This window comes from Globicephala melas, chromosome 1, assembly GCF_963455315.2.
Source record: "Globicephala melas chromosome 1, mGloMel1.2, whole genome shotgun sequence".
NCBI classification, from domain to species: domain Eukaryota; kingdom Metazoa; phylum Chordata; class Mammalia; order Artiodactyla; family Delphinidae; genus Globicephala; species Globicephala melas.
In genome coordinates, this window is record NC_083314.1 from 70,496,440 (window position 1) to 70,515,655 (window position 19,216).

General features: G+C 44.1%; 1 protein-coding gene across 4 annotated transcripts in view; it reads right to left on the reverse strand.

Moving 5' to 3' along the window:
* The window catches only part of C1H1orf226 (chromosome 1 C1orf226 homolog), a 307,833-nt gene extending 297,690 nt beyond the window's left edge, over positions 1 to 10,143 (reverse strand). For 2 of the 4 annotated variants that reach the window (XM_060297144.1, XM_060297149.1), the window contains exon 1: positions 9,594 to 10,141. In XM_060297144.1, the coding sequence (XP_060153127.1) occupies positions 9,594 to 9,698 (105 nt within the window). In that variant the 5' untranslated portion in view covers positions 9,699 to 10,141. Of the gene's footprint in view, positions 1 to 9,593 lie in introns of all 4 variants that reach the window. The other 2 variants (XM_060297138.1, XM_060297157.1) reach the window with 2 other exon arrangements.
* Positions 10,144 to 19,216: the final 9,073 nt, after the last annotated feature.

Below are 19,216 nucleotides of genomic sequence, written 5' to 3' on the forward strand. Positions count from 1 at the left end.
ACTGCGTTACATGCGGTGGGTAGGGGACCAGGGGTTCTAAAGTGTCCCAACACTCTGGGCACAGAACTTGCTGGAAGCGCCATTTTCAGTAACTTTTAAAGCTATAGCTGCTCCAGTGTTTGAAACATGATGCTTAATATAAAAATTGAAAAAGGAATTGTAAGCATCACAAGGTATTAATTAATCCCATCATGCAAGATTCCTTCTGCTTAGATTACCTCTGCTTAAAGACATATTTATCCAAGAAATTCAGAGAAAGGTAGTGAATACAGGCAACATACAGTACTTAACAAGATTCTGTGATTTTTAATCCGAACAAGGATTAAAAGACTGGAACAAATGTGATGGGGGCATGTACCAGAAGCTAATTAACCCCTCCTTATTCCTTCCCAAGGAGGCTGACAGCTATTTTAAGTCCACAAAGTAGTCACGCTGTCTGATTTGCAACTTTGGGAATTAAGAATAATATGGCGGCTAGGTGCTTTAAGCAGGCATGTAAAATGAAGATAATACACTACTAGGCCTCTGACTTATGAAAAAAACAGAGTGGGGACTTCCCTGGCGGTTAAGAATCCACCTGTCAATATAGGGGACACGGATTCGATCCCTGGTCCAGGAAGATCCCACATACCGCAGAGCAACTAAGCCCATGCACCACAGCTACCGAGCCTGCGCTCTAGAGCCCACAAGCCACAACTACTGAGCCCACGTGCCACAACTACTGCAGTCTGCACACTCTAGTATCTGCGTGCCGCAACTACTGAGCCCGCATGCTGCAACTACTGAAGCCCGCACACCTAGAGCCCGTGCTCCACAAGAGAAGCCACCGCAATGAGAAGCCCGCGCACCGCAACGAAGAGTAGCCGCCGCTCACCGCGATTAGAGAAAGCCCGCGCACAGCAATGAAGACCCAACGCAGCCAAAAACTAAATATATAAAAATTTTTTAAAAAGAGTGTATGATCATTCCTAGATTAAAATCATGCACAGATGAAATTTAAATCGCAATCTGCAGGACTAAACAACAACAGTAATAAAAATAACGACCCACTCTGTTCCAGGCACTGTGCTAGGAGTTTGCGTGCGTAACTCGTTTGCACTAACCCTATGAGGTATGAGATACCTGTATCCTCTTTTTACAGATGAGGATACTAAAGGAGAGATGTTAAGTAACTCGCACAAGTTCACACAGCAAGTGAGGGATGGAGCCAAGATTTGAACCCAAACGCAATTTGGCTCCTGAACCCATTTATGCTATGCTGTCAACCTAATTCATGTCATAAAAACTATAAAATAGAAAATTAGAGGAAATAAAGAATTGGGGGTAAAGGGTATTAGTTCATTAACAAGAACACAACAGGTTGAAAATATTTTTTTTTACTAATGACAATTATCTACTCCTAAAATTGGCCATGTGTTCTATAATCAAAGATTCTAATTCCATTGCATATCTGTCACTGGAATTCCATTTAATTCAGGAAAAATGCTTACCTGGCATTTCCTTTGGAAGGCAGTGGCACTCTGTGAGGTGAAGGGTGATGGGGATACCTCCTGGGATCAGAGACTAGTCTCACTAGGGACTGAGAGGTACAGGCCTGAAGCAAGAGAAAAAGCTGGGAGGAGACTAGAGCCAGCTGAGGCATCTCCCACTCTTGGGTGATACAGGAGGGTCCTGGCAGTCCTTGTGGGGAGCATCTTAGAAATTATATTCATTGATTCAAAATACATTTTCTATATGCAAAACACTGCAGTCAGCACTGCAGAAGACACAAGTGGGCAGAGGGACAGGGACCCTAATGATGACAATGGGGGGATGAAAACCGGACAAGGGCAAGCAGCTATAATCCATAGCAGGGTCTGCTCAGTCCCTTCCACACAGAGGAGGGTCTGGTAACATCCACTTCACTGAGTGACAGTGGAATGGGCCTAAGAGATGGATGGGGAATCACAGGGAGGGTTGAGGGAAGGGTAGGTACCCCAGTTGGGTTGAAGCATAGGGTGATTAAAGGGAACTGTTCAAAACCAGAGAGCCCTGAATTGCCAGGCTAAGAATTTTTGGACCTAATATAGTAGGCTTATAAACTTTTAGTGTCTTTGAGGAGAAGGCTATCATAATTATATTTCAGGATAATTAACAGAGCAAAAGTTTATAGGGTAAAGTGGAGGCCTCCAGAAGGTAACTGAAACAGTATGGTGAGAGGTGATAAGCATCTGAACCAGCCAGAGGTGAGACAAGGAGGAACAGACAGGATGCATGGATGGATATCACTGTGAAAATTCAAGGACACACCTCATTTGAAGTGGGGGGACGGGGTGGGGGGTATCTGGGGAAAGCCTGGCCACAATAGGTACTCAATCAACAGCCAATGAGTCCACTGCTCCGAAGTGTCAAGCTTGGTGTCTGAGAAGATGGTAGGGTCATTTAAAGAAGTATGAAGTCATCAGAGAGATTTGAATTCAACCTTGTTGAGCAACAGGGTTAGCAACACGTTCATTGGGGTAGAGATAGCCAGCAGGAAGCTAGAAATAAAGATCTGGAGTCTGGACTAGAGTTAGAGATCTAGGAGCCAACATGCATAACGAGGGGGGGAAGGGGAAGGATGAAACTGAGCACTTACCTTAGAGGTCAATGTGCAGCAAAGAAGAGAAGGTACAGACAGGAGGGCTATGCATGGCCAATCGAGAGCCTGCAGAGAGCTGAGTGAGGCATCCCAAGAAAGACAAGGATGGCTGTTCAGGGAGAAAACTCAAAAAGAATGAGGACAGAGAAGGGTGACAGTAGAACAATTTCTACATGGCAGCCAGGACAGAGGTGGGAAGGACACGGCCAGGGACTGAATGAATATTGAGAAACTGCAGAGGGTAGACCACTCTTTCATGAGGCTTAGCTGTAAAAGGAAGAGGACAACATGTTAATGAAGAAAAAGGTGGAGAGAAGAGAGTTTTCACACAGAGAAGGTCACAGCACACTCCTGGGCAGAGGAGTGAGCCAGTAGGGGGAAAGATGGAACAATGCAAAGGTGGGGGTAGGGAGTGATGAGGTAATGAACAAAGACTCAGGAGAGGTGGGCTAGCAGCAGAGGGACGGCAGATGAATCTCAAAGAGAAAGAGGGAAAAAGAAAAAAACTAATCGGACTTCATAATTTAAAACTTTTGTGTTTCAGAAGACGATACCAAGAAAGTCAAAAGACCACCCACAGAATAGGTGAAAACACTTGCAGAGCTATATAATGGATTTGAATACAGAATATATAAAGAGCTCTTACAATTCAGTAATTTTTTTAAAAAAAGACAATCCAATTTAAAAATGGGCAAAAGATCTGAATAGACGTTTCTCCAAAGATGTGAAAATGGCCAATAAACACATGAAAAGATGTTCTATATCATTATTCATCAGGGAAATGCAAATCAAAACCACAATGGGATACCACTCCATACCCACTAGGCTGGCTAGAATCAAAAAGCCAGATTATAAGAAGTGTCAGTGAGGATGCAGAGAAATCAGAATCCTAACACACTGCTGGTGGAAAAGTAAAATGGTGCAGCCACATCAGAAAACAATCTGGCAGTCCCACAGTGGTTAAACATAGTTACCATGTGATCCAGCAATTTCACTCTTACCTGCCTACCCCTGAGAAATTTATGCATATATCACACAAAAATTTGTGCACAAAATGTTTACAGCAGCATTATTCACAATAGCTAAAAAACAAACAACCTTAATGTCCATCGACTGATAAATGGACAAACAAAATGTGGTATACCCATACAATGGAATATTATTCAGCCATAAAAAGGAATGGAGTCCTGATACATGCTACAATATGGATGAACCCTGAAAACATCATGCAAAGTGAAAGAAGCCAATCACAAAAACCCACATACATTTTCCATTTATATGAAATGTCCAGAATAGGCAAATCTAGAGACAGAAAGTAGATTAGGAGTTGCTTAGAGCTCTGGTGGATGCGGGTGGGGGAGATGATAGTTAAAGGGTACAGTGATGAAAATGTTCTAAAATTGACTGTGGTGATGATTGCACAACACTATGAAAATATTAAAAACTACTTCATGGTACATTTTAAATTAGCAAATTCTATGGTATGTGAGTTATAGCTCAATAAAGCTATTAGGGAAGAGGGAGTGGAGGAAAGAAGGAAGTTCTTTTTCCAAAAACAGGAAGGAAGGAAGAAAGTAGCAGAGACCAAGTCTGCAGTGTAGGGCAGGAAAGTGGGAAAGACGGAAAGGGGGGTGGGCATGGCTCCAGGCTGCTGGGGGAGCAGGATAAGGGCAGCAGGAGGTCACTGAGGAGCTAAGGGCAGCCTCAGGGCAATGAGGTGAGAGGAAGCAGATAATGATGGTCAAAGAAAGCATTCTGAAGGTTTGAGTTCCGGAAATAGCAGCATTACGAGTAAGCGATAATAAACAATGAGTCTGATTAGGGTCTTGAACACGGATGATTGGCAAAGGTCAGCATGACGAGTGAGTGTGAGATTCTGACCACTAAATGGACTGGGACATTTTGGGGCAAGGGAGACATGGCAAAATCATGAAATGTACAGATAAGGTAGAAATACATTTGCCCATCGAATTCCAAAACACCAGCTCCAGAGGAACACCCTGGGGCACCTGAGAGCAAAATAAGGGTGAATAAAAACAGGTATTATTTCTGAGAAGTGCTGTATCTTTGAGACTCATCATCCCCCAAAGATTTATCTGGTCCAGGCAGAAGATAACAATGGATATTAAAGCATCCGGACAAGTACCTAATAAGGTGAAATAACCTGCACTTCAATGATGACATCAGCGAATACACCAGGGCCTCTATCTGAATCCCTACTTGTCCACAATCCTGGAAGAAAGGACCCTTTGGGGGGTGGGCAGGGGAGGGGAGAGTGCACACCCAGAATATAGCAGTTGGTTCTGAGAGCTTTTTACCACACACCACAGGTTAGGTTTGAGTTAGAGTACCCCGTTTATGGTGAACCAACATATGTAATGTCCTCATCTGGAAGCCCTCAAGACAGCGTGTTCGAGAGGCATCCGCAGGCAGCCTGCTGTGTGGGGTTATTGTAACCTCGAAAATCTACATCATGGAAACCATCAGCCAGTGAAGCCATTTAGCAAGGAGGGAATAATGGCCAGAGAATTCAGTTCAGATTTGACCAAGGACTCCCAAATCCCCCAAATCACTCAGCAATCAGACAATATATTTACTGCTTTCAGACTTTCTACAATTGGAAATTTCTTCCGCTTGATAAATAATTTGATGGTGCTGGCTATATATAGATGTACCTGATGTTGGGGGAGGGGGCTATACACAGAAGCACGAGACAAGGTACTCAAAGAACACTCGACATCGCTGGAGAAGCTATATGCAGAGGAGAAAGAACACAAAATTTTATGGTTGACCATGATCCAAGGATGGCTTTGGCAATATCTCTCATCCCACGTGCACTCCTGCACTGTGACCTTGACACTCCCCACCAAGAAGTGAAGAATACTTCTCCTCCCCTTGAATCTGAGCCAGCCTATGGCCCGATTTGACCAAGAGAATGCAGCAGAAGTGACTCTGTGTAACTTTGGTGGCCAGGCCTTAAGAGCTTCCACCTTCCCTGCTTGGAACACTCCCTCTTGAAAGCCAGCTGCCAGATCAAAGGGCCACCATGCTGTAAGGAGATGCAAGCTACCCAATGCAGAGAACCTGCACACGGAGGACTACCAAAGCACAACCATGAGAGTGAAGCCTTCTAGGACCTTCCAGCCCCGCCACAGCAGAATGAAGCCGAGTGAGTGATCCAGTCCACACCACATGCAACAGAAGAACAACCCAGCCAAGCCCTGCCTGAACCCCTGACCCACGAATCATGAGCAGATTAAACAGACATTGTTTTATGCCGCTGAGTTTTGCGGTAGGCTGTTAAGCAGCAACAGATAACTGAAACCAACTTGAAATCAGGAAACTAGGGATGAGTTCTGGTTCTGTTCTCACCTAGCTATGGGACCCTGGGTCGACGACTTCCCCTCTGGACCTCAACTTCCTCATCTGTAAAATGAGGAGGCTGTACGAGGTGAGCTCAGGTGCTTTCCAGTTCTGACAGGCTGTGCCACACATGCCCAGATCAGTGAACGGGCTACGCAACGAGAGCTACGAATACAGAGGGAGCTACTACTTCAGGATGAAGCTAAGGAACCATGGACGAGGAATCCAAAGGACTGGAGTGTGAGGCTTAAATGAGGCAGCACCTAGGACAATACATGGTCCATAGTAAGTGCTCACTAAGTATCAGCTATAATCATTATTCTTTCCTCTTATCAGTTCTGTGACTCTGGACAAGTTAATCTCTCTGATCCCCAATGTTTTCATCTGAAAAACAGAGATAACACTAATGTCCCAATTTCCACATGAGGAAAATTTTTTGTGTGTGAAAGTCACAGGCAAATCAAAAATCACCTACAAACGTCAGGCATAACTATGTTATTAATACCCTTATTTTTTGCACCACTGTCATGAGAAGTCTTCTTCTCACCCAGCAAGCAGAGACAGCCAGTTGATGGCACCAGCCACCAGGAAGGCATACTGGGAGAGGGAGAGACAAATACAAAGGAGCCACACAAGCTTTCAAGCCGAGAAGGATTTTACTGCCCACCCACCAGCAACGGTCAGTGAGGCAGGTGCCCTTTCTGACACGGAGGGCACTATCCCCTAAGAGCAGCTCCCAGACCAAGGTTTTATCTTGAAAGAGCCTAGCACTAAAAGTTTGAATAATTTTCTACATCAGAGTCAGAGAGGCCAACAACCTAAGGGTGCCCCACCAGTGAACCGTGAATCAGACCAACCGCCCAGCATAGAGTCAACATTCCATGAAAAATATTAAATGAATAAGCATTGCATTTGAGAGTCTGAAGTCAAAGCTCCCAGGTTTAAATCCTGTCTCCGCCATACCCAGCCATGTGCAATAAAGCAGGCAACATATCCTCATTTATAAGGTATAAGGAGACCCACCTCCGGGGAAGCAGTGAGAATTACATGAAGTCCCGCCAGGTGAAAAACCTCTAGGATCCTACTTGATAGTTCAATGCACGGTGTGTTTTTTAAGTGCACAGAACCTCTGACGCCCAGATGCCCTTCAACCCTGGCCATAACCTTTTCAATCTCCGCGGCACCCTGAAAATGAGCGGCATGCATCCAAAAAGTCATTCCATCCAGTGTTGATTCTGAAAAACTGCCAACCCTTGGGAGGGAAAGACCTGGGCTCATTTTCCAGGAGTTTCTGACAAGGCAGCGCTAATACATTTACATTTCACAGCCCGTGCTTTTCCAAAACAAGGAATGAGTGTGGTGTGGATTTAACCCTGAAAACCCAGTGATCGTGCAGTTCCACGGACACTGCTCGGGAGGGATGTGAAAACCAGCCAGATGAGGTGCTTGCCCAGGTGCTCATGAGACAGAAAAGCTTCTGCTTCCACCTCTACTCAGGTCTTGGCTGACATGATTTGAATGTACTGGTGTCCAGCCTCGGTTACCAAGAGCTGGGAGTTAGGACCCAGTTCTCAAGGTCAGCCCTGTCCTTTCTTCCCTACCTCACCATTCTCAAAGCAGAACCCATGGTTCACCATGTCCCACATCTGCATCGGGAACACAGCTGGGACCAACTGTGGTTCCCCTTCCTCTTATGGAGCACCACTGTGTGTGAATCCAGGCAAGTTACTATAGGAACTACACCACACAACCCCCAGACATTTGCTTAGAAAAGAAACTACATGTTGGGAAAGAGAGGGTAAGATCCAGCAAGCTGGAGGCAAGCCTGAAGCCACTGTTTCTCAAAGTCTGGTCTCAAACACCTGCATTAAATCACCTGGAATGCTCCTTAGAGGTGCACAGTCCTGCGCTCTCCCCAGAGGTGTCAGACTAGAATTGGAGGTGGCAAGAATCCGACTCTAACAACCTAGGTTATGAGTCCTAGCGAGGATCAAATGCAGAGACTGTGAGGAATGAATTAAAAGGTTAAAAACACTTTAATTCTGATCTTTCTTCTTCTGTTCATGCTTGTAAAACAGAGCCCTGATGAACCAAACAAGACAAAAGCCAATTTCCCAGTTTATGCGTGTCCAAGAAAATTAAATCATGACGTGATGAAAACTCATCCTTTAAAATTTAAAAACCTGCTCACCAAAGCAACAGGCCCGGACAAAAATTAACCCAAACATCCTATATTAGACCAACCAGCTCTATTCTGAGAGAAGCAAGATAAGATCTTGGCTACAGCCCCACTCTGGTCCCAGCCATACCCAGTAATTCAGCTCTGCATTCCACTGCAGGGTTTGATGTCTGGGGAACCAGGGGGTGCCCTCCTAGCTCTAGCAAATATGGCTGGGGGAAGGTTATTCAGGGAGAAAAAAAAAAGGTAAGATTTAACAACTCACACATCTCGAAAGTAACTGACCACATTGGACTCATATCAGACACTCAAAAAGATGTCTCAAGAACTGAAGCAAATAGCTACCTGATGGAGTAACCCTTGCCTGAGATGCTAATACCCTGCCATCTACAAAGCCATTAAGGAGAAAAAGGGAATGAAGACTCTCTCCACATCGACAGTACTACCTTTTCAAAACCAGAAGACACAACCTACTTGGAGGGGTAGTATTTTCTGTCACTTACCAGTGACAGGCACACAGTAGGTGCTGAGCATCCCTGAGTCTTGGGGGGAGGGCGTCAAGCTGCATGAAGGAAGAGGAGAAACACTCTTCCCCTGTGATAAGCAGCAGGAACCCCAGCTGTAATCTCAGAAACCAGAACTCCTCATTCTGGGAAGTGCATCACGGTGGGGGGGGGCAGCCTTATTCACACCTCATGGTGCAGTACAGAGGCTTCCGCCCCGCCCCCTCTCCCAAGGATGGACCTGGGGCTTTGAGCTGAAAATTCCAGTCACCCCCGATAAATTCTTCGGCAGCGGTCCCCTACTAGCTGTTGAAACTTAACATTAAGCCACAAAACTAGTAACCGGGCAGCTTTCACCACACCTCCCCCCTTCAATGACTGTCACTTGCAAAGGAGTCGTGGCAAATAAGGCGTTTAGGAAGTGACTCTGACACCTGGCCGGGGTTACCTGGAATCTAAAAACAAAAACCACCCCTGTATTATTTTCTTCAATCAGGAAGCGGGTATTCCCCCTTTAAAAGACCTTCCTGAAAGCACCTCTCCCAAGGGATCCCAACAGGTTAAATAACACCAAAGCTTCCCTAAACCGATTCTAAAGAACCACGTCCAGGCTGCGCTCACCCACTGGCTTCTCCTCAGAAGAAGAAGGGATCCGGGAAGTAACTCAATCAGTCCTGGATGGGTAAGGATGGGGGAGTCTGCAGGTGGGAGGAGGAGGGTGAAGCAATACCGCTCAAACTTTGCAGTTGCTCTTCAGCAGTTCTGGGCAGGAGCCCGCGGAATACTATACAGAGAAGGGGAGTCACCCTCCCTAACAGAAAGGCCCCCAAATCAGCCTAACCCACCAGCTCTGCGTCCGGGATGGCTGCGCATCCCGTCCACTCACACATGCCCCTCCGGGGCAGTCCCCTCCCTGAGGCCCCCTCACCTTGGCCTCGAAGCAGATGCCGTGCTGGAAGGCGTCCTCGTTGTGCAAGGGGATCCGCAGGTCGTGCCCATCGTCCACAAGGTTGTACTTGGTTTTGCTGGGCATGGTGACCCGCGGTGGACCGGCTCCTCCAGAGGCGGCGGCGGCGGTGGCAGGAAGGGGCTGGCGAGACCCAGGAGAGGGGAGGCGAGAGCTGGGGGCGACGGCGCGCGGAGGGGGCGCAAGCGGAGGGGCGCCCTGGCCGCGCGGCGGCCGTGGAAGCCGGGACTCGGAGCGACGCCGAGGGCCGGGCTGCAGCGGGCGGCGCGGATGCGGGCGACGCGAGCGGCGCTGTGGCCGCGCAATTCCTACCGGCGAGGAGGGTGGCGGGGGCGGCGGCGGGAGCTGGCGGCGCGACGACCGGGCTGGGGGAGGGGAGCAGTGGGCGCGCGGCCCGCGGCGGGACTGGGCGCGGCACTGGCCCGGGAGCAGTGGCGCGGACAGCCCGGGACAAGGAAGAAAAGGCGGCAGCGGCAGCAGAGCGGGGTGCCTGTCACGGAGACGCCGGATCAGCCGCGGGCGAGCGGCTCCTCCTGCGGGGTGGGCCCGGGCCGGCTCCTCCCGCGGGGCGTCCAGGCCCCGCCCGCCGCCGGGTCCGCCCCCGCGCTGCCCGCCGAGCAGGTGAAAGTCCCCGAGAGCTCCGCGCCGGGCCCTGCCCGCGTCCAGCGGCCAGACCCCGGGAACTTCGCCCCGGCCCTAGGCAGCCGGGGTCTCAGGAACCCGGGCTCAGTCCTGTTTTTGTTTTTGGCAGTCAAAGTCTGAGCCAAGCTACTGATAGCAGCAGCGGCGCCTTGGATTTTCTGTTTTTGTTTTTTGTTTTGGGAGGGGGAGGGGCGGTGTTGATTGTTTTGTTTTTATGTTTTACCAGGAAGGCCCAAGTCCTGGCCCATATATATATATGCAGATCTGCACTGAGAGTCCCCTTTTCTCTGGAGAATCAAGACTGCACCCAAATGGGAGAGTATCGCAAGTGCTTTGTGTTCGTCCCTTTGAGCAGTGATTTGTGACTTGTGTATTGGGGGGTTGTGGAGATGCCTTTGGGGATGGTGTTAGTATTTAAAAGCCATCAGCCTTGTGGAAATGGAGTAGGCCAAAAAAGAGTACTAAGGACAAAAGAATCCATCACCTTTTTATTTTCTTGAACAACCTATAACCGGGTATGGACAAAATGAGCTTCCAAGTTATTTCTGTCTTATATTATTCTTCCTATCTTAGTAAGTGCTTGAGTTCAGTTTGCCTGTTGTTAAAAGGAGGCCCATTCACTTTTCTCCTTTACATCAAGAGTTTTTTGCCAGGCAAAAATGTGCAAAGGAGGAGGTCAAAGGGGCAGTTACTGACCAATTATTTAGTATCTATCAAACCCCATGGGTAGAGGTACATGATAACTATGATTTACATGGCTTAATGTTACCCCAGAGTCACCAAAAGCAACCAAACAGGCCGGTGCCAAGGCCAGCCCAACCTGAGATCACTGAGACCAGATGCTCAGCTCCTCTGTTGAATTCATCAACTTAAACCCGCTTTTAATACCTTGTGGACACATCCACCCAGGGCAACCTGAAACCTAAACGTCATTGACTGCTTATTGTATAGTCAAGGTTTGGCGTCACCATAAAGCATCACAATGAAATTACTTGCAAAAGGCATGTCTTCCTATACAACTTCAATGATAAATTTATGTAAGAGAATGCATTATTGCCATAATTATATTTCTGATTTTGTCCCATAGTGCTAACATGCAATTGCCCTTTCCTATATATTGCCTACTCCCTATCTGCTGAAATTACTGCTCAAGATGTAGCATCTTCTGGGATATCTCCTTATATAAAATCAAGCTGATGACTAAAATTAATCACATATATTATGGTGTATAGACTTTATTCATAAATATTAGTAAGAACCAAAAATAATTTGCACTGAGGAAATGCACCACTAACCTTTTCATAAATACAGGACATGAAAGTCTAATCAGGCATGTTTGACTCTTTGAATGTCACCGTGGTTTTAATATGCATCATAATGCACTCTCTAAAACCTGGCACAGGAACTCAACAACTAAAAGGCAAGACTTTAAGTACTTCATTTACATCTCATATTCCCTCCTGAATTTAAAAAGTCTTCTGAACTCCAAATGGCCTTTTTTTCTAGATTAACTTGGGTCCCACTGGACTGCTACATTTATCAGAATTTCATATCTAACTCTGTAACACATTCTTTGTAGACCAGACACAAAAAGCTAAATCCCCAAAGATATTTCAGGATCTAGTATAGAGACTACTACATGGTAGACATCCAATAATTATTTATGGCATTGAATAATAATAATAGCTAATATTCATTGAGATTTCTCTATGTGTCAGGCATTGTTCTTAGAGCCTTGCCTGTATCATCTCATGTATTATTCACAACAACCCTTAGGTAAGCCCCATTTTATGAAGAAACTGAGGCAGAGAGGGCTACATAACTTGCCCAAGGTCACACACTTAAATTAGAAAGAAGCCAGAATTTGAATCCAATTCTTTGTCAATAAGTGTTTCCATCGGCCTGGATTGTCATGAAAATCTTCTTTCTTATTGCAAACGACATGCATATCAAATGCAAGGTCCATGTTTTATTTAGGTGTATTTTGTTGCTAAACTATATTTATTCCACTTCAGTTAGGTGAAATGTTCCCAGAAGAAGAGGACTGTCCTCTGCTTTGACCTACACCTACTATAACGTCAGAGCCAAACAGGCACAAAAACAACCTTCTTCCAGAAACAATGGGCATCCAAAGTAATTTCCTTTTTTTTAAGCACTGATTTCAATCTTGTTTTTGCACCTTTAAATACAAGTGAATTTCACCCACAGCCTTTCCAAATTTTTTTTAAGTTTTATTTCTTAAAGTGAATGATAGGTACGTGTATCACTTTCCATATCCGTCTGTATTTTAAACATTGCACAATACAATTTTAATCTGAAGTACATTTAATTAAAATATAAATTGCTAAAGCATACAATACTTCCTGTGTTAAATTTTATTAAAACTTTGTTTAAAAATGAATTGGAAAAAATCCTAACACAGAACTTTAGAACTGGAAACTACTCAGAGATCCTCTAATCCAGCTCCTTCATAAAGCCAAAGGAATAGAAACCCAGAGAGGTTAAGTAATTTGCCTAATCATCACTATAGACTAGATCTCGTAACTCAGTAATCGTTTCATCACACGAATATGGGTTAAAAATAAATTACCAGCAAACTTTATTTGTAGCACACAGTTGGAACTGAGAAAATTAATTGGCTTTTGATCATAAAATACCTGCTTTTCTATGCTGAGCACTTCCTGTGCATTGTCTCACTTGACCGTAAGAAGCAGGTACTATGAGTATCCACATTTTACAGATGAAGAAACTGAGGCTGGCAAGGGGAATAGCTTGTGTAGGTCATAGAGCGGTAAGTCCTAAGACTCCTTTCATGACTATAACCAACAAAGAATGAAGAGTATGTCAGCTTGCTCAGTACTGCTCGGATACACACACAGAACTCACAAAATCTTTATATAAATAATAGTATTAAATATTAACAACATGTAATGATTTCTTTCCATTAGCTAACAGTTAACTCCAAAAAGCTCCAATTATTTTTTCATGGCACCATTTTTACCTGACACTGTTTCCCCAGGCATATAGATTTAGAAATCATTAGCCCATTTTAACAGGTGGCAGTAAAGATGTTAAATCATTTCTCTGCCACCCCCCAAACATCCTCTATCACTAATAGTCTCTGATCCAAGTTTGGCTTATTATGATCTTTTCTTATATAAGCAAAAGTTTAGGATGTTTGCCCCGTAAAAAAAGATTATTCTTAAAGGTATCCCATATTCTGATGCTGGCCTACATCTTTTTCCCCTTAATTGAAACTGACTCCCCCACTTAACCCCCTTTATAAGGGCAAGCCGCATTTCTTATTGAGTCATTTATTTCTGTTTTAAAGGTAAATCTTTCTACAAAATTATGCAAGTTATATTTTTATAAATGGAATACTTTTTCTAATCAACTCCCAGACAGGTATAACTTTTGGGTTACAAGCTTTCCTCAACAGCTCACTAGTGCGGGCAAAATTAGAGGAAGAGGGAATGCATGTTGAGTAGGAAGAAGTGGCAGGAGATCCCTACCTCCGTAGCACTTTCCTCACACACCCCAGGACCAGAAAGGCATGAAACAAACAGATCGAAGGGTATGGCTATTTTCAGAGGGCCTGCAGACTGCTTAACAGCCTTCTTCCTTTTGGAACACTTGTGGACAATTAAGAGATCTAGAGAAAGGAACAAGATCTGAAGAATTTTGGGTTGAAGAAAGAAGGTTGGGTTTCCCTTTTTCTTATACATTCTTCTAAGAATCTAAGAATTCTTCTAAGATTCTAAGAATCGGATGGTGTAGCCATTCCCTGCTTCTAATTCAAAAGATTATTTTTCAAGTTAAAGTTAATAGCTGGGCTTCTTAGCCCTGCTTAATATTTCAGGTGAGAAATATTTATTGATTCGACAACTTTGGGTCAAAAAGCCTTTCCATCAAAGGCAATAAAATAATATTTAACAAATATTCCTGCTATAATAGTTTCCCAGGGGTAGCAGGGGTTATAAGAGAGGTATATACACCTTTAATGCAACAGACACTTTTTTTTTTTTTTGCAACAGACACTTTTAAGTGCAGAAGGTAATCTAAGTATGATCAAAGTAAAAAGTGAGAGGCACCATTTCTAAGTGTCATGGGAGGAAAGGGAAGGAGAAAACTCACTGGGACCAGCATGGTCAGGAAAGACTTCAAGAAAGAGGTGAAGGGCTTCCCTCGTGGTGCAGAGGTTGAGAGTCCGCCTGCCGATGCAGGGGACACAGGTTCGTGGCCCGGTCCGGGAAGATCCCATATGCCGCAGAGCGGCTAGGCCAGTGAGCCATGGCCGCTGAGCCTGCACGTCCGGATCCTGTGCTCCGCAACGGGAGAGACCACAACAGTGAGAGGCCTGCATACCACAAAAAATATATATATAAATAAAAATAAAGAAAGAAAGAGGTGAGGCTAATTATTAGAAAAATGCAAAAAATGCAAATCAATGAGGTACCACCTCACACCGGTCAGAACGGCCATCATTAAAAAGTCTACCAGGGGCTTCCCTGGTGGCGCAGTGGTTGAGAATCTGCCTGCCGATGCAGGGGACACGGGTTCGTGCCCTGGATCAGGAAGATGCCACGTGTCGCGGAGCAGCTGGGCCCGTGAGCCATGCCTGCTGGGCCTGAGTGTCCGGAGCCTGTGCTCCTTAACGGAAGAGGCCACAGCAGTGAGAGGCCCGTGTACCACAAAAAAAAAAAAAAAAGTCTACCAGGGTAGACGCCTGTCAAACCCAGGCAGAGTCCCTGGTGCACTGGGTGGCGCAGGTGGCACAGATGGCCTGGCTCTGACCTGGAGGACACCAGGCCACCCTGTGCATCTCAGGCCACCGCCCTGCCCCTCCAGCAGCTCCGGGTCCACCTTGCTACACACCGGCTGGGCAGTTCCAGGGATTTCAATGTCCATGTCTTTGGGGGACCATTACTTCGCCTGCAACATGCTTGTGGGATCTTGGTTCCCAGGCCGGAGGTTGGGCTCAAGCTCCTGTGGTGGGAGCTCCAAGTCCAAACCACTGGACTAACAGAGAACCTCAGACCCCAGGGAATATCAATCAGACTGAGGCCTCCCGGAGGTCATCTCAGCACCAAGACCCAGCTCTATCCAACTGCTTGCAAACTCCATTGCTGGACGTCTCAGGCCAAACAGCCAGTAAGACACCACCCATCAAAACAAAAAATTAAATGACAAAATAATATGTTACAGATGAAGGAGCAAGGTAAAAAACCTACAAGACCAAATAAATGAAGACGAAATAGGCAACCTACCTGAAAAAGAATTCAGAGTAATGACAGTAAAGATGATCCAAAATCTCCAAAACAGAATGGAGAAAATACAAGAAACATTTAACAAGGGTCTAGAAGAAATAAAGAGCAGACAGTGATGAACAACACAATAACTGAAATGAAAACTACTCTAGAAGGAATCAATGACAGAATAACTGAGGCAGAAGAATGGAAAAGTGAGCTGGAAGATAAAATAGTGGAAATAACTGCCAGGGAGCAGAATAAAGAAAAAAGAATGAGAAGAATTGAGGACAGTCTCAGAGACCTCTGGGGCAACATTAAATGCACCAACATTCAAATTATAGCGGTCCCAGAAGAAGAGGAGAAAAAGAAAGTGTCAGAAAATATTTGAAGAGATTATAGTCAAAAAGTTCACTAACATGGGAAAGGAAATAGTCAATCAAGTCCAGGAAGCACAGAGAGTCCCATACAGGATAAAGCCAAAGAGAAACATGCTGAGACACATATTAATCAAACTATCAAAAATTAAATGCAAAGAAAACATATTAAAAGCAGCAAGGGAAAAGCAACAAATAACACACAAGGGAATCCCCATAAGGTTAAGAGCTGAACTTTCAGCAGAAACTCTACAAGCCAGAAGGGACTGGCAGGACATATTTAAAGTGATGAAAGGGAAAGCCCTACAAACAAGATTACTCTACTGAGCAAGGGTCTCATTCAGATTTGATGGAGTAAATAAGACCTTCACAGATAAGCAAAAGTTAAGAGAATTCAGCACCACCAAACCAGCTTTACAATAAACGCTAAAGGAACTTCTCTAGTCAGGAAACACAAGAGAAGGAAAAGACCTACAAGAACAAACACAAAAGAATTAAGAAAATGGTAATACAAACACACATATTGATAATTCCCTTAAATATAAATGGATTAAATGCTCCAAACAAACCTTATAGACTGGCTGAATGGATACAAAAACAAGACCCATACAAAATAAGAGCCATACAAAATAAAACCAGTACAAAATAAGATACAAAAACAAGACCCATCTCTTGCTGTCTACAAAAGACCCACTTCAGACCTAGGGACACATACAGACTGAAAGTGAGAGGATGGAAAAAGATATTCCAAGCAAATGGAAATCAAATGAAAGCTGGAGTAGCAATTCTCATATCAGACAAAATAGACTTTAAAATAAAGACTATTACAAGAGAAAAAGAAGGACACTACATAATGATCAAGGGATAAATCCAAGAAAAAGGTATAAAAATTGTAAATATTTATGCACGCAATATAAGAGCACGTCAATACATAAGCCAAATGCTAGCAGCCATAAAAGGGGAAATTGACAGTAACACAAAAATAATAGGGAACCTTAACACCCTATTTTCACCACTGGACAGATGATCCAAAATGAAAATAAATGTAGAAACACAAGTTTTAAATGACACATGAAACAAGACGGACTTAATTGATATTTGTCAGACATTCCATCCAAAACAACAGTATACACATTCTTCTCAAGTGCTCATGGAACATTCTCCAGGATAGACCATATCTTGGGTCACAAATCAAGCCTTGGTAAATTTAAGAAAATTGAAATCATATCAAGTGTCTTTTCCGACCAAAACACTATGAGACTAGATATCTATTACAGGAGAAAAAGCTGTAAAAAATACAAACACATGGAGGCTAAACAATACACTACTAAATAACCAGGAGATCACTGCAGAAATCAAAGAGGAAATTTTAAAAGTCTAGAAACAAATGACAGTGAAAACACGACAGGGGGCTTCCCTGGTGACGCAGTGGTTAAGAATCCGCCTGCCAATGCAGGGGACACGGGTTCGAGCCCTGGTCCAGGATGATCCCACAGGCTGTGGAGCAACTAAGCCTGTGCACCACAACTACTGACCATGATCTCTAGGGCCCACGAGCCACAACTACTGAAGCCCGTGTGCCTAAGCCCATGTTCCGCAAGAAGAGAAGTCACCAAAATGAGAAGCCCGTGCACTGCAACAAAGAGTAGCCCCCGCTCACCACAACTAGAGAAAGCCTGTGCACAGCAACGAAGATCGAATACAGCCAAAAATAAATAAATAAAATAAATAAATTTAAGAAAAAAAAAAAGAAAGAAAACAGGATGACCCAAAACCTATCGGATGCATCAAAAACAGTTCTGAGGGCTTCCCTGGTGGCGTCGTGGTTAAGAGTCCGCCTGCCAATGCAGGGAACACGGGTTCGTGCCCCAGTCCGGGAAGATTGCACATGCTGCGGAGGGGCTAGGACCGTGAGCCATGGCCGCTGAGCCTGCACGTCCGGAGCCTGTGCTCCGCAACAGGAAAGGCCACAAGAATGAGAGGCCCACGTACCGCAAAAAAAAAAAAAAAAAAAAAAATCCTCAGCAAAATACTAACAAACAAAATCCAACAGCACATTAAAGGGATCATACACCATGAAGAAGTGGGGTTTATCCCAGGAATGAAAGGATTCTTCAATATACGCAAATCAATCAATGTGATAAACCATATTAACAAATTGAAGGAGAAAAACCATATGATCATCTCAATAGATGCAGAAAAAGCTTTCGACAAAATTCAACACCTGTTTATGATAAAATCCCTCCAGAAAGTAGGCATAGAGGGAACCAACCACAATATAATAAAGGCCATATATGACAAATCCACAGCCAACATTGTTCTCAATGGTGAAAAACTGAAACAATTTTCACTAAGATCAGGAACAAGACAAGGTTGCCCACTCTCACCACTATTATTCAACATAGTTTTGGAAGTTTTAGCCACAGCAATCAGAGAAGAAAAAGAAATACAAGGAAACCAAATTGGAAAAGAAGAAGTGAAGCTGTCACTGTTTGCAGATGACATGATACTATACATAGAGAATCCTAAAGATGCTACCAGGAAACTACTAGAACTATTCAACAAATTTGGTAGAGTAGCAGGATACAAAATTAATGCACAGAAATCTCTTGCATTCCTATACACTATTGATGAAAAGTCTGAAAGAGAAATTAAGGAAACACTTCCATTTACCACTGCAACAAAAAGAATAAAATATCTAGGAATAAACCTACCCAAGGAGACAAAAGACCTGTCTGCAGAAAAATATAAGACACTTATGAAAGAAATTAATGATGATACAAAGAGATGGAGAGATACACCGTGTTCTTATTTTGGAAGATTCAATATTGTGAAAATGACTATACTACCCAAAGCAATCTACAGATTCAATGCAATCCCTATCAAACTACCAATGGCATCTTTCACAGAACTAGAACAAAAAATTTCACAATTTGTATGGAAACACAAAAGACCCCGAATAGCCAAAGCAATCTTGAGAAAGAAAAATGGAGCTGGAGGATTCAGGCTCCCTGACTTCAGACTATACTACAAAGCTACAGTAATCAAGACAGTATGGTACTGGCACAAAAACAGAAATATAGATCAATGGAACAGGATAGAAAGCCCAGAGATAAACCCACACACATATGGTCACCTTATTTTTGATAAAGGAGGCAAGAATATACAATGGAGAATAGACAGCCTCTTCAATAAGTGGTGCTGGGAAAACTGGACAGCTACATGTAAAAGAATGAAATTAGAACACTCCCTAACACCATACACAAAAATAAACTCAAAATAGATTAAAGACCTAAATGTAAGGCCAGACACTATAAAA